The following is a 13,179-nucleotide window of genomic DNA, read 5'->3' as shown; positions in this document are numbered from 1 at the left end:
AGAACAACTCTATGTGCTTTATAAGACAAACAAAACAATTATGATGATGCTGATGTTAGCAGCTCATAATGCTCAATACCACTGATATCGCCAAGAAAGTATTCAACAAGTGCCTTGATCTTGTCTGCATGTGTATGTGGTTAAATGGAAATAAGGTATAGTTGATCATCTTTCTTACATTTTTGTGTTCCTCTAGATTCACAGCACATACCTAGAGAGCAACTGGCCTATTCGGGTAAGTATGGGAACATGTGTGTTTGTGATTTTAGCCTCCTGGTCCACCAGGTCTAGTGTCAGGGAAGTTGTTAGTCACTGTATTAAATTGTCTGTGAAATGATCTCCCGGAGTTTATAATACAGCAGCATTTACAATGTAAACTGATACTGCTGTACTCACAAGTGTGTGCAAAAGTAGAGTTATTGTTTTACAAGATTTGGGAGATAAAGGAAATCTTTAACTGTAAGGTATAGTAAACATTTTCCTTCTCTTCTCAGAGAGCATGGGCTGGGTCAGGAAAAGCTGCTGCTGTGAACATTTAAAGCCCATTTTGAATGATAGATGCTTATACAAGCAGACTCATGTTGTCAATATGTCAGTGTACCGATAGCCAACAAAAACCGACTGTTTGGTTTACATGTGTGTTTTTGAATCTGTGTCAATATGTGACATAATTTCGTTTGTCTTATGGACGTGTGTGTGCGTGTGTACAGTTTGCAGCCATAGACACAGCAGGCCAGTGCATGGCTGTAGCAGGGAGGCGGGGCTTTGCACACTACTCCTTATTCACAAGGAAATGGAAGCTGTTTGGAAACATCACTCAGGTATGTGACAGTGTAGATAACATATAGCCCTCTCTAAATGGCTTCAGCATAATTTTCAATGAACAGCTAGTTACAGGAAACTGTTACATCAGGCTAAAGAGCTCCATGAGTCAGAGCAACAGACTGATCCAACCTCTCTGTCTCAGGGAGCAGCACAGGAGATCATTCCTGCCAAGTGCAATAAGACTTTATTATCATCTGCCTTTGCCAGAACAGGCTAACTTACACTGACTGACATGGACATGTATTTATTTATTTTTTTTTTTACTTACTTACCTGCTTTTAGTCAGCATAGCCTCCTGTGTTTGCATCTGTTTTTAGTGTTTTAATCTATAACTGACGTTTAAATGTATTTATGTCATATGTCCCTGCACAGCTAGCTTCTCTGTCACTAGCTAGGTGGTGGTGTGTTTTCGAGCAAAGATTTGATAGATTTGAAAATATTTCCAGATGTGCTTTTTATGCCTAAGTAAATAATATTAACGTGCGTTTGCATATCTTTGTAGGAGCAGAACATGACGGTGACGGGAGGGCTGGCTTGGTGGAAGGACTTTGTGGTGGTGGCCTGTTACAATTTTACAGATCAGCAAGAGCAGGTGAGAAATAAACACCACTTGGTTACTTCACTGTTTGTCCCCATAAATTCAACTATTTCTCTCAATTCATCGTGATTCTAGTTGTGCTCATTACAATGTTTTCCCTTGTTCTGCCTCTGCTGACAATAGTTGAGGCTATATCAGCGCTCCTCCAACCTGGACAATGCCTTTGCGTCTGTCACTAAGCTGCACTCAGTCACTCTGCTGCTCAACGTCTTCAGAGACATGGTCATCCTGTTCAGAGCCGACTGCTCCATCTGCCTCTATAGCATAGAGAGGAGGAATGACAGGTGGGCTCCTGTGTGCACATGTTACAATTTCAGGCTTAACTTCAGAGCTGCATACTGCCCACCAAAGGCATAAGACCTTAAATCAGTGTGAGTGTAGAAATTGAGAAAAATAACAATGTTGTTATGGTGTCCAACTAAATGAACTGTAGATACTGGAAATATTGAGACACGGGATATTTGCCCATATGATAGAGTAGGTGTTTATTGTTCCAAATATGACAAAAATAAATTTTTGAGCTTGGTGAAAGGTTAAGGTCGTTTGCCTTTGCATGGCAGCATAGCACTCACTACTGGATACTGACATTAATCTTTTCCAAGGATAATCTCATTTGCTTGCATTCTGCCAGGCCTTTTTATTGTCTGACCTTGTCCTGTAGTTTTTTTTTAACTTGGAACATATTTGTTATTCATGCTTCGTAACAGTAGGAATGTTTTGCCAGATGGCTTTTACACCCTAAACCTTTAGCCACTGCTTTGGCCTTTTTTTTCTAAATGAGGATTGGTGAAAATTCTCTGGATGAACTGGATACTGTTCTCTACGTTCAGCACATTTTCTTCTTTCACACACTCCAGCACCAGGGAAATCCCTGGCACCAGTGTTCATAATAGTGTTAAGTAATAATGTTACCCAGCCACATTTTCCCCTGGGAAAAGAGGCTTTTAGTAGAAGCTATTGACCTTAAATCTGTCACATGACAGACCTGCCTAAGCATTATGTCTGTTGAGAGTAGACATTATTTTCTATGAACAATATACAACCAGCCTCAGACACATAAATCTTTGTCAGAACTTTGAAGATTTCTGCTTACTTCGTTTTTTTTAGTGACCTTTATCTCCAGTCAAGTACAGTGAATAAGTTGACACGGGGAACCTACCTGAATAAAATATTTAAGTAAGCTGCATCAAGTTGTTTGCCAGCATTCTGCTTAGCAATCAAATGCTGTCGCCTCTCAAACTAAAAGTTTTTGCAAACATCTTGAAGTTTAAGTCTTGCGAGTCTCTGTCTTAGTTTTTCAAATAATGTTTAACCTGAAAGTCATGATTCTGATCTATAATGTGTGCACCTTTATTTGATGTTCCAGTCCACACCCGACAGCCAGCGTGGAGTTGTTGCAGGAGGTGTCAATGTCTCGTTACATCCCTCACCCTGCCCTTGTGGTGTCCGTCACGCTCACCTCTGTGCGCACAGAGACTGGCATCACATTGAAAGCCCCGCAGCAGGTAACACAGTATCACACACACACTCACACACACACTCACACACACACACACACACACACACACACACACACCACACACACTTACTTACATTATCTTTGTAGGTGCATTTTTATTCATGTTTTATGTGTTTGTGTGTCCACCTCAGGCCTGCATGGCAGAGAGCATCATGTTGAATCTGGCTGGCCAATTGATCATGCTGCAGAGGGACCGTTCTGGACCGCAGGTACGAGAGAAAGAGACGCCTGCCAACAACAAGAAGCTGGTGAGTGCAATGCATGCAACAATTAGCAATGCAGTGGTCTCAAGTTACACCAGTGTTTTTCACAAGTGCTTCAACAACTCTTGCTACAGCAATATTAAGGAAAAAACGAGTTACTTACACTAATGCAGCCTTCTTCAATTTTCCAAATAATTAAAGTTTTCCAACATTTTATCCCGTATGTCAGCAGCTCAGCTCATGGGTGAATGTTGGCTACAAATCACTTGTGTTTACATTAGTTTTCGCTGATATATCACCGGTGCATTCAGTGTTCATGAGTTACTGGCAGATAATCTTGATGGTGACCTGATGATCTTAAGTTTAGATGTTTTGTCACATCTGTAGTATCACCTCAAGCATTATTAATTCATCTGTTTGCCTAAAGAGCCGGTCATAGTTAAGCAGTTACCAGTGACCAGCACTTATCAAACAATGATGTGACTGCAGTAGTTTGTTATAATCAATAAGGTTAGTCTTCTACAAACTTTGAGCAACTAAAGCAGCATGAACAAACAAAGTATTTTAAGCCCAACAAAACAAAGTCATAGAACATTAAGTGAAGTTAAGGGGTTTTGCCTTTTGGTGTATTTTTGGTTTGTTTGTTTTCTTTGGTAGGTAAAGGCTAATACAGCCCACTATTTTCAACAAAAAACAAAACAGGAGACACAGGATATTTGTCCATATGATAGAGTGGGTCTTTATTGTCCCAACATGCTTCCAGGTAGCATGTAAACACTGGCGTGCAGATACTGCAAGCTCTCATTGGTCTAGCACGAGAGCTACAGGCTAAAAGTCAGTCAAAAACATAACGCTAGTGACATTTTTCAAAATAACTCGGCATGTTTGGGCTTTAGGACACTTAGATTACTTTGGACGAGCAAGATGGAGACATTTTGTGGTTTTATTATTCATTTTTATACGTTATTATTTTCAATTGTTTGGGAGATGAGTGCAACGCCTTTTCCCTGTGAACCTCTGGCAGTGTTTTTGTGGATTTTAAAACTTCACCCAACTTTTCATCGGCATGAGGGTCAGTAGATAATGACTGAATTTTCATATTTGGGTAATCTATCGCTGTTAAATTTTGTATTATTAAATTATTATTATTAACACTTTTCTTTCTCTCCTAGCTACCATTTTGTCCTCCGGTGGTGCTGGCCCAGTGTGTGGAGAACGTGTGGACCACCTGTCGCTCCAACAGAAAGAAACGACACCTGCTGGAGGCCTTGTGGTTGTCCTGCGGTGAGGCAGGCATGAAAGTCTGGCTGCCGCTGTTTCCCCGAGACCATCGCAAGCCCCACTCCTTCCTCTCCAGACGCATCATGCTGCCCTTCCACATCAACATCTACCCTCTGGCCGTGCTGTTCGAGGATGCCCTGGTACTGGGGGCAACCAATGAGACTGTACTCTATGACGGGCTGCAGGGATCCTCTGAGCCACTAGAGGCGCTGTTTCCCTTCTGCACAGTCGAGAGGACTTCCCAGATCTACCTCCATCACATCCTGAGGCAGCTGCTAGTTCGCAACCTGGGTGAACAGGTACATGGAACCTCCTGTCTCATCACCTCAGCTGAAATAAGGAGTTGTGGTGACACCATGGTTGTCTGCACACCTACAATGTCCCTCCTCTCCCTCTCTCACAGGCTTTGATGCTGGCTCAGTCATGTGCCTCCCTCCCCTACTTTCCCCACGTCATGGAGCTGATGGTGCACGTCGTGCTGGAAGAAGAGGCAACATCGCGGGAGCCCATCCCCGACCCTCTACTGCCCACCGTGGCCAAATTCATCACCGAGTTCCCCTTATTCCTTCAGACCATCGTCCACTGTGCCAGGAAGACAGAGTACGCCCTGTGGAACTACCTGTTTGCCGCTGTGGGAAACCCCAAAGATCTGTTTGAGGAGTGTCTCATGGCTCAGGACCTGGACACAGCAGCCTCCTACCTGATTATACTGCAGGTAGTGACGTACTTTTGATAGCAGAATGCAGGAATTTTCAGCCTAGGACAGAAACATAAAAACATATTTATGCTCCCACCACAGATAAAATCAATGGGGATGCCTGACTAAATCTGTTTATTGTCATAAAATACTCACACAGTTTCCATTTTTCTGTGTCTCTTCCTTCTGTAAAGAATATGGAGGTTCCAGCAGTGAGCAGACAACACGCCACTCTACTTTTCAACACGGCGCTTGAGCAGGGCAAGTGGGACCTCTGCCGGCACATGATCCGATTCCTGAAAGCCATTGGCTCTGGGGAAATGGAAACTCCGCCCCCGACACCCACCACTCAGGTAAAGATCTTCAAATAATCTCTCCAAATATTTACTTCTTTCAATTACCACTTTTATCCAACACTGTAGGCATCAGTGAAAGAAAAGTTAAATAATCAGGCAAATGAAGTTCGATTTAACAGAAAACTCATCATGCTTTATAGCAACAAACATGAACTGTTTATTCTGTCCTCAGGAACCCAGCTCAACTGGCGGTTTTGAGTTCTTTAGAAATCGAAGCATCAGTTTGTCACAGTCTGCAGATGCCATCACTACGGGCAAGTTCAACCTGCAGAAGACCTTCAGTATGCCATCTGGACCTTCTGCTAAAGGGTATGGATGCACACATAGACACACATACAGTGACGCAGAGTTTTGCATGTTCAGATTTTTTACTTGTGCCTTAGTAACACATCGAATTGAAGCAGCTCTCATATTCTAACTGGCACAGAAGACAGAGCCAACACACAAAGTCAGAATTTCGAGGATTACTTTTTTAAAACAGTACATTTAAATATTATTTTTATTTTTATTTTTTTAAATATATTTAATACCAGCATGAGCAATCTGACCCTATCACCTTTTTTTGAGGGTCAGCCACTGGGTACCAGACCAAATGCAGGACTCTGCAGGGATTTAGATTTTGAGTACTAGTTTTGTGTTTTACTTAAACTGTTCTTACGTCTAAATGTTTCCACTTTTTTTTTTTGTCTCTATCTCTCCTCCCTGTCAGTCGGGATGCAGAGTGCGCAGAGAACATGTATATTGACATGATGCTCTGGCGTCATGCCCGCCACCTCCTGGAGCAGGTGCGCCTCCGCGACCTGGGTTGCTTCTCTGCACAGCTGGGCTTCGAACTCATCGGCTGGTTGTGTCGTGAAAGAAACCGTGTGGCCCGTGTTGATGACTTTGTTTCCGCATTGAAGAAACTCCACAAGGACTTTCTGTGGCCCTTCCCTGTTATTCCTGTGGGGAGCATCAGCTCGCCACTGAAAAACGGACGGTGTCGCACAGGTAAGTGACACAGGAATGAGGCAATGCAGGAGCTCTTTAGAAATTATTAGCGGTAATGAGGCAAAAAGCCATACATACCCTAAAGCATCAAAAAGTGTGTGTGGGTTAATCCCTTACATCTGCTTTAGGAGTTCTTGCTTGATGTGGCTGTTGTTGTCTTTTATGGTGTCCTGCTGCTGTTGTTATGTGAATTTTATCATTTTACAGGATTCAAAACATCTTGTCAAAGGACTGCAGTTATCCTCATAAATGAAATAAACAAATAGAAAAGTATATTATTAACATCAACATGTGAACTGGAGTTTTGTTGCTGTCCAGCACTAAATGTGGCTCGATCCCAGAATTTCATGGTTTTTGTTTTTTTGTTAATATCAGTGTTGAGCACACGGCTGTTAAAGTCGCAGTCAGCTGACAGCCTATTGAACAGCGACATGGACACGGCGCCCCCTCAGGCAGCTCCTACCAATCACACCTGGCTGGACGGGCTTGGGCAGAGACCCAAAGACATGGACGCGGCCTCGTCTGCTCACTCCAACCAACACTCACCACAGACTCATGACGCGTTCCTGTCCCTGCTCACCAACAAAGGTAAAAACACTCGAATACTTTATCCCTGTCCAACAGTAAACATTCAAAAAAAGGAATCACTAGTAGTCACAGCTTTTATTTTCCATAACTTTCCTCCTCCTCTTCTGTTTTCTCACCCCTCTAGTGGAGGAGTACAGCGTTGGCTCGGCCACAGACTTGACAGAGACCAGCTCGGTGGTGGATGGTGATTGGACAATGGTCGATGAGAACTCCTCCACTCTGAGCCTGAGCCAGGCCGAGTTGGAGCACATCTCCATGGAGCTGGCCAACAAAGGGCCGCACAAGTCACAGGTGCAGCTCAGGTGAGATATTAAACCTCACTTTCAGGATCCCACTGCAGTCTTTGTTTGATTTAGTGTCAAACAAAGCTGTGCCTCTCTGTGTCCTTCAGGTATCTCCTTCATGTGTTCATGGAGGCGGGTTGTCTTGAGTGGTGCGTAGTTATTGGTTTGATCCTTCGAGACACCAGCGTTATAAAGCAGGTGATCGGCTTCCTGGACAGTCCCGAGGTTCCCCAAGAAACTGTGCAGAGTGTTCGAAACGGCTTACTAGCTGTCGACACATGGGTCTCCACTGACTGGTGGGTATTGCTCAAATGCTGTGTTTTTATGTAACTTAATAGACATTTAAAATATAAATCACCAGTAAAGACTCTAGTGAGTAACTTTTATCAAAATAAGTTCTTGTCGTATTTGCTAAAACTGCCACTATATCCTGACAGTAGTACATGAGACCGTCTGTGGAAAAAAAGAAGTTCTTCTGGCTCCTCATAGTGCTTCGAATGGCATTTGCACAAATCCATCGTGCCCGAAAAGAATCAGTCAGAAACAGGTTTGTGTACAGTCAAGCTGTTAAATGAGAAAGCTGGTGACCCAGCCATCAAGTTGGATAAGCAAAACAAATCACTGCCCACCATCTTAACCAACTTTCTTATTTTACAACTAAACAGTACACTAAAATAAGTTTCTGGAAACATTTGAGGTGAAATATAGGCAATGCAGTAACAAAATCATCGTATTTGATCTGTGCTCCTTACTTGGACAGTTTTATCTTAGTTCACGAGTCCTGATTGACATAATCGACAGCTGCATAAGAGACTCCTAGGCTCTGATTAGTTGCTTAAGTAATTGTCATTAATGTCATTAGGAGCACTATGAGGAGGCAGAAGAGCATTATTTTTTTTTCACAGATTATCAGGCTCATGTACTACTGTTAGGATGTGGAGACAATTACTTTAAAAATGTATATATATAAGTGCTACCTACTGTAGCTTTAATTCTGTTATTTACAAGCAAATTGCTAATGACTAGTTGAACGCGGAGGATTCTTGCAAATGCCATCAGAAGCACGAAGAGTAAAAGTAACGCCTTTATTTCACAGACTGTGTACTACTCTCAAGATGGAGTGAGTTTCAGCAAAAAAAAGAGAAAAAAGTTAATTTAATTAAAATTACCCACTATAGCTTTTAAAAAAAAAGTATTTTTAATTGGAAAAGAACATTCACTGAGTTTAACCTTTTCCTCTCCTCCATCTCTCATCTTTTTCCAGCCTGGGATACAAACCATTTCTTAACCTGATCCAGCCGCAGCTACAGGAGCTGATGGATTCAGCAGCTGAGCAGGTGCAGCCCGAAGCCTTCCAGCCCACCAGCCAGAGCTCTAAGCTCGGTGGCTCCGAAGGGCTTGGAGGCGCCGCAGTCCCACGGGCAGAGGACAGTAGAGGAGTAGCGGCTCCGCTGGGCCTGGCCCTGCCCTCTATCGAACCTGCGGGAGGTTTTCCCCGTCCCCCCTCTGAGGACTGTCCTCCTGAACAGACAGAGGAGCAGGGCGATGAGGAGGGAGCCTACGACTGCACGTTATCCTGAAGCCTGCAGCCTCCTCTGGACTCTGACCTGTGAACTCGAGGCAAAAGGAGGAGGGAGCAGCAGTAGCGGCTGACTGGAAATTTATTTTTGTGTGTGCCTGGTAGTGTGCGTGTGAGTGTATGTGCACAGAAAGTACCTCTCCTGCAGGTTCTTACTTCAGTCAGTATTATCCACTCTTTAGATTGACCCTTTGTGTCCATTAGAACCCCTGTGGATACCGAGCTAATAACAGAGTGACATACGGCCCAGCTGGCACAAAGACACAGCAGCACAACCAGAGACAGGGTTCAGGCCTCACGTGCTGTTAGACAAAAGGCCACCAATGTCAGTTTGAGTGTTTCTACATCAGGTTGTGGTGTTTGGAAGCTGTAGACCAGCACAGGAAAGCACCAGGCTTTTTTTTTTATTATTCCAAGACAGATGTTTTGTGTGCGTAACTTTTCTTTGGCACTCATTCAAGTGCAACTGGAAACTTTGACTTTTTTTTCACTGTCCAGACAAAAAGCTTCATTGTTTCCTTTAGTTTTATGCAAGAATCGTTCAAAGACAAAACCTGAGTGTATTTGCATCATGCTACATTGCTAAGCAAAATGTAGAACAAAGCTCTCGTCATGAACCATTTACAGGATGCACTGACGTGTGTCTGAGCCTACAGTAAAGCGTGCAGTTCTGTTTGTGTGCACAAGAGGTGTTTCATACTTTCATACCTCATATGATTTGAAGATATTTTGTGATACCTTTTTTCAATAATGTAACAGTGTACAAGATAACATTATTTTTCTATCAATTACACCTTGTCCCTCCCTGTAAAAAGAAAACAACTCATGGTATGAATTCTATGTAATTCTTGAGAAGTGACGACCTTAAGATTTCTAAGAAAGTGATCTCCGAGAAGAATCCACTGTTGTGAGTGCAGACTAGCTTTTTTTTTTTTTTTTACCACTGATCAGTACCTCTGTTTGTGTTTATTTTTATTTTTATTCTTCTAAGCACCATCGCCCAGACTTTGCTGAAGTCCAGGCCCAAAAGTGTCTGAGCCAGAATCAGCCCGTCTGATCGAGTGGTCCAGATTTGAGACGAAAAGCAGATCAGTGTTGCCGACGTGAGCAGATTTATGGCCGTAGTGCGCCGTGTACACCAAATCATTTGATGCTTTATCCAGTTTTTTATCACAAGTTTGCTTTTGAATCTCCATCTGGGAGATTCAAAATGTGTTTCCTATCATCAGTAAGACAGATTGTTACTATTGTTTTGTTAAACCCATCGTACTCTGTAGATTTTGTACCTATCCCTTATTCAAAGAGCATCATTTGAGTTCGTTGTGTAGTGTTAACGATGACCATCATTTTTAAAGAGAGGATGAGGTTGATTTTGTCGTTGCAGCGGCTGTGTTTGTGTAGTTTGACGCTCATTCTCTGATAAGGATTTAAAATTTCATCCAATATGCATATCACATCCCTGAACCACTTGAGATAAATAGATTACAGATTAGTGTGCTTCTGTGTGGATTTCTGAGTGCGTGTACCACATCGTATTGAGAACATGTTGACATGTTTGGTGACTTGTCGTCGCATGCAAATTGATTTTATCGTATTATGCTCATCATTACTATTATTTATTGGCATTATAGCTGAGTGGTAATTACTATATTGATGCTCGGTTGGTTTATATGACTGATAACAAACAAACTGTTCCAACTTTAGTTAAAGGTCTAGTGTGTTGGATTTTGGGGGATGTATTGGCATAAATGGAAAATAGTATTCGTAAGTATGTTTTCTTAAGTGTATAATCACCTGAAAGTAAGAACAGTTGTGTTTTTGTTACCTTAGAATGAGCCGTTTGTATATACAGAGCAGGTCTTCTTCCTTGGATGCATAAGGAGAACTGGATACAGCTTTGGAGATGGGTTTCCCCCCTTATTCCTGTGAAAGTTGCTCAGTGGTGCATGAAGCCAAAATTGTTCAGCTCCCACATATAAAACTACCTGGATGACAAGCACTGCTTCCGCACTATGCGTCTCACAGAGCAGGCACACTAGAGACTTCTGCCAGCTGAGTCGGCTACTTCCGGTCACGCGCTCTGTTGACTTGAATGGGAATAACAAGATTTAATCATGTGGCTCTTCGAGACTTTCCAAATGTTGTCAGACCATGTAGCTGAAATCCTGAGAGTTAAATAAGGCATTTTGTGGAGGTTGTAATGCTCAAAAAATGTATCAACTGATTTACAGATGCCTCTTTAGCCATGCAAGTTAATGGGAAAATGTGACTACGACTACGAAACTTCAAAGCCGGGTGCACTTCCTGGGGGCCTGGCTTGAAGCCAAAATCGCTCAATTTCCACAGTATGAAATTACTCGAATCTTTGCAATGTGGCCACCTTAGTTCTCCTACATACTTAACACATGCGAAAAATCTCAGTTGGTTGCAATGTTGTAATCTCACCACTAAATGGCGTTAAATCCTACACACCGGACCTTTAATCAAAGTTGTGTATTGGCCCTCTACCACAAGCTCTAAAAGGTTCATCACAGATAAGTCAGTATTATATTGTGCAATGTATTAAAATGTTACTCAGCTTTATTTTTTGATGTTCATTACTTCTTTTCCCCAGCTGTTTGCTTTCCTTTTTCACAATAGACCAAATCATATTTTATAGATCAATTCTTGCCCTCTTGTCGATTTGTTCAAGACAAGTCGGTTGAGGTGTCTGCTGAAATTTCGTTTCTTCAGTGGTCACCTGCATTGTTAGAACACTCACTTTTAACGAAAGGGCAAAATGATGTACTGTTGTCACTCTGCATAAATCCCATTTTTAGTGGGCCCACCTCCACTCTGAACAAGCCTACAGCCACACTTCGCTGCTCCGCTGTAAGCTTTACTTGACTTGAAAACGGTAACATGATGAACCAAAGACTTAACGTCCAGAGGCCTTCTGTTTTAACTGGTTGCTTCGATTGAGCGCTTGATTCATTATGCAGTGGGGGGAATAAAATCACATACACCCTTACGCTAATCCCTCTCATCAGAAACATAACCATTGATGCTCAAACTAATGCTGACGGCATACAAGACAATTTCCTACGGAAATGAATATTGCAGATCTTTTCTGGTTTCTGTCTCTACGGGCGAGGAGCAGTCGGGCAGGTGTGTCTCGTGGTACTCGGGTGTCATGTTCACTCAGAGGTGAACAGCGCTCCCTCCCTCCTGTGTACAGTTTAAAAGTTTCACCTGCTTCCTGACTCAGAATATTATTTCTGGGCGGTGGCAGCAAACATCCTCAATGCAGTGTAAAGATACTCTCTTGTACATTTGCCTTTTCTACTCATGTTTGGTTTTCTACTTCATTTTTTCCCTTGTACATAAAGACCAATAAATTATTTTTAAAAATGATCAATTTGCCTGTGTTTTCAATTACAATCTGATTAGCTGTTTGTATAGTTTATGGCACAAATAGGACAATACAAGCAACAAGGTGATAAGCATTTTTAATTGCTGTACAGGTGCTTATGTAATTAAAGCTTTTTGTAATGTAAAATCATCCCATTCATTCAACAGATGGATACCCTGTAACCAGATCAATCCCAGTAATCGCAACAGTCGTACTTATCACTTTATTCCAACTGACAAATAAAAATGCATTTTAAAAAAAAGCAAAATAGCAATTCAAGGGGTCATTTAAAGTACAGTATCAAATCAATCACAGAAACAAAAAAAAATATCAGTGAAAACAACAGCATGGAATGTCAAAAGATTTCAAATTTTGACTTTTTGAGAAAACGGCTAAAAACGAAGTATTACAGCTTGTAGAGACACTTCATAGTATCCCATGTTGAAAAAAAGGCCCAAACCGTCAAAATATAGCATTTTGAAAAAAAGAAAATGAAAATGACGTTTTAATGGGGTTGGGAGTTGCAATCCCCAAATTTGAGTGTTTTCCAGTTACAATGTTGTTTAATGAATCAGACAGTCGTTTTCAGCCATTTTTTTGACATGCTGTTTTAGGACATTTTTGTCCTTCTTTTCAACATGCTATATAGGTGTCTCTACAAGCTATAATATTTCGTTTTAGATATTTTTCGACATGTCCAAATTTGTTTGTTTTTCGATTAACTATACTATGAAGTTTTTGGTCATTTTTTTCGACATGCTGTACTATGACGTGCCTCGACCATGGATGTATTTAACAATTTTGACCACCAGTAATGTGAGGTAGAAATAACATAGGTCGCTAGGTGGCGATATAATTCTTCAGTTTC

The 13,179-nt window shown here is 41.8% G+C and overlaps 1 protein-coding gene across 2 annotated transcripts in view; it reads left to right on the top strand.

Moving 5' to 3' along the window:
- The window catches only part of ric1 (RIC1 homolog, RAB6A GEF complex partner 1), a 44,969-nt gene extending 32,656 nt beyond the window's left edge, over positions 1 to 12,313 (top strand). For both annotated transcript variants that reach the window (XM_042509063.2, XM_042509062.2), the window contains exons 13-27: positions 197 to 235; positions 711 to 821; positions 1,328 to 1,417; positions 1,547 to 1,707; positions 2,790 to 2,928; positions 3,074 to 3,190; positions 4,318 to 4,725; positions 4,830 to 5,141; positions 5,318 to 5,476; positions 5,652 to 5,788; positions 6,189 to 6,469; positions 6,845 to 7,057; positions 7,182 to 7,359; positions 7,449 to 7,637; positions 8,606 to 12,313. In XM_042509063.2, the coding sequence (XP_042364997.1) occupies positions 197 to 235; positions 711 to 821; positions 1,328 to 1,417; positions 1,547 to 1,707; positions 2,790 to 2,928; positions 3,074 to 3,190; positions 4,318 to 4,725; positions 4,830 to 5,141; positions 5,318 to 5,476; positions 5,652 to 5,788; positions 6,189 to 6,469; positions 6,845 to 7,057; positions 7,182 to 7,359; positions 7,449 to 7,637; positions 8,606 to 8,921 (2,850 nt within the window). In that variant the 3' untranslated portion in view covers positions 8,922 to 12,313. The remainder of the gene's footprint in view (positions 1 to 196; positions 236 to 710; positions 822 to 1,327; positions 1,418 to 1,546; positions 1,708 to 2,789; positions 2,929 to 3,073; positions 3,191 to 4,317; positions 4,726 to 4,829; positions 5,142 to 5,317; positions 5,477 to 5,651; positions 5,789 to 6,188; positions 6,470 to 6,844; positions 7,058 to 7,181; positions 7,360 to 7,448; positions 7,638 to 8,605) is intronic.
- Positions 12,314 to 13,179: the final 866 nt, after the last annotated feature.

Source organism: Plectropomus leopardus, chromosome 20, assembly GCF_026936395.1.
Source record: "Plectropomus leopardus strain MGB_pleo_1.0 chromosome 20, ASM2693639v1, whole genome shotgun sequence".
NCBI classification, from domain to species: domain Eukaryota; kingdom Metazoa; phylum Chordata; class Actinopteri; order Perciformes; family Serranidae; genus Plectropomus; species Plectropomus leopardus.
Note: the sequence above shows the minus strand (reverse complement) of the source record. Positions and strands in the feature narration are given on the sequence as shown.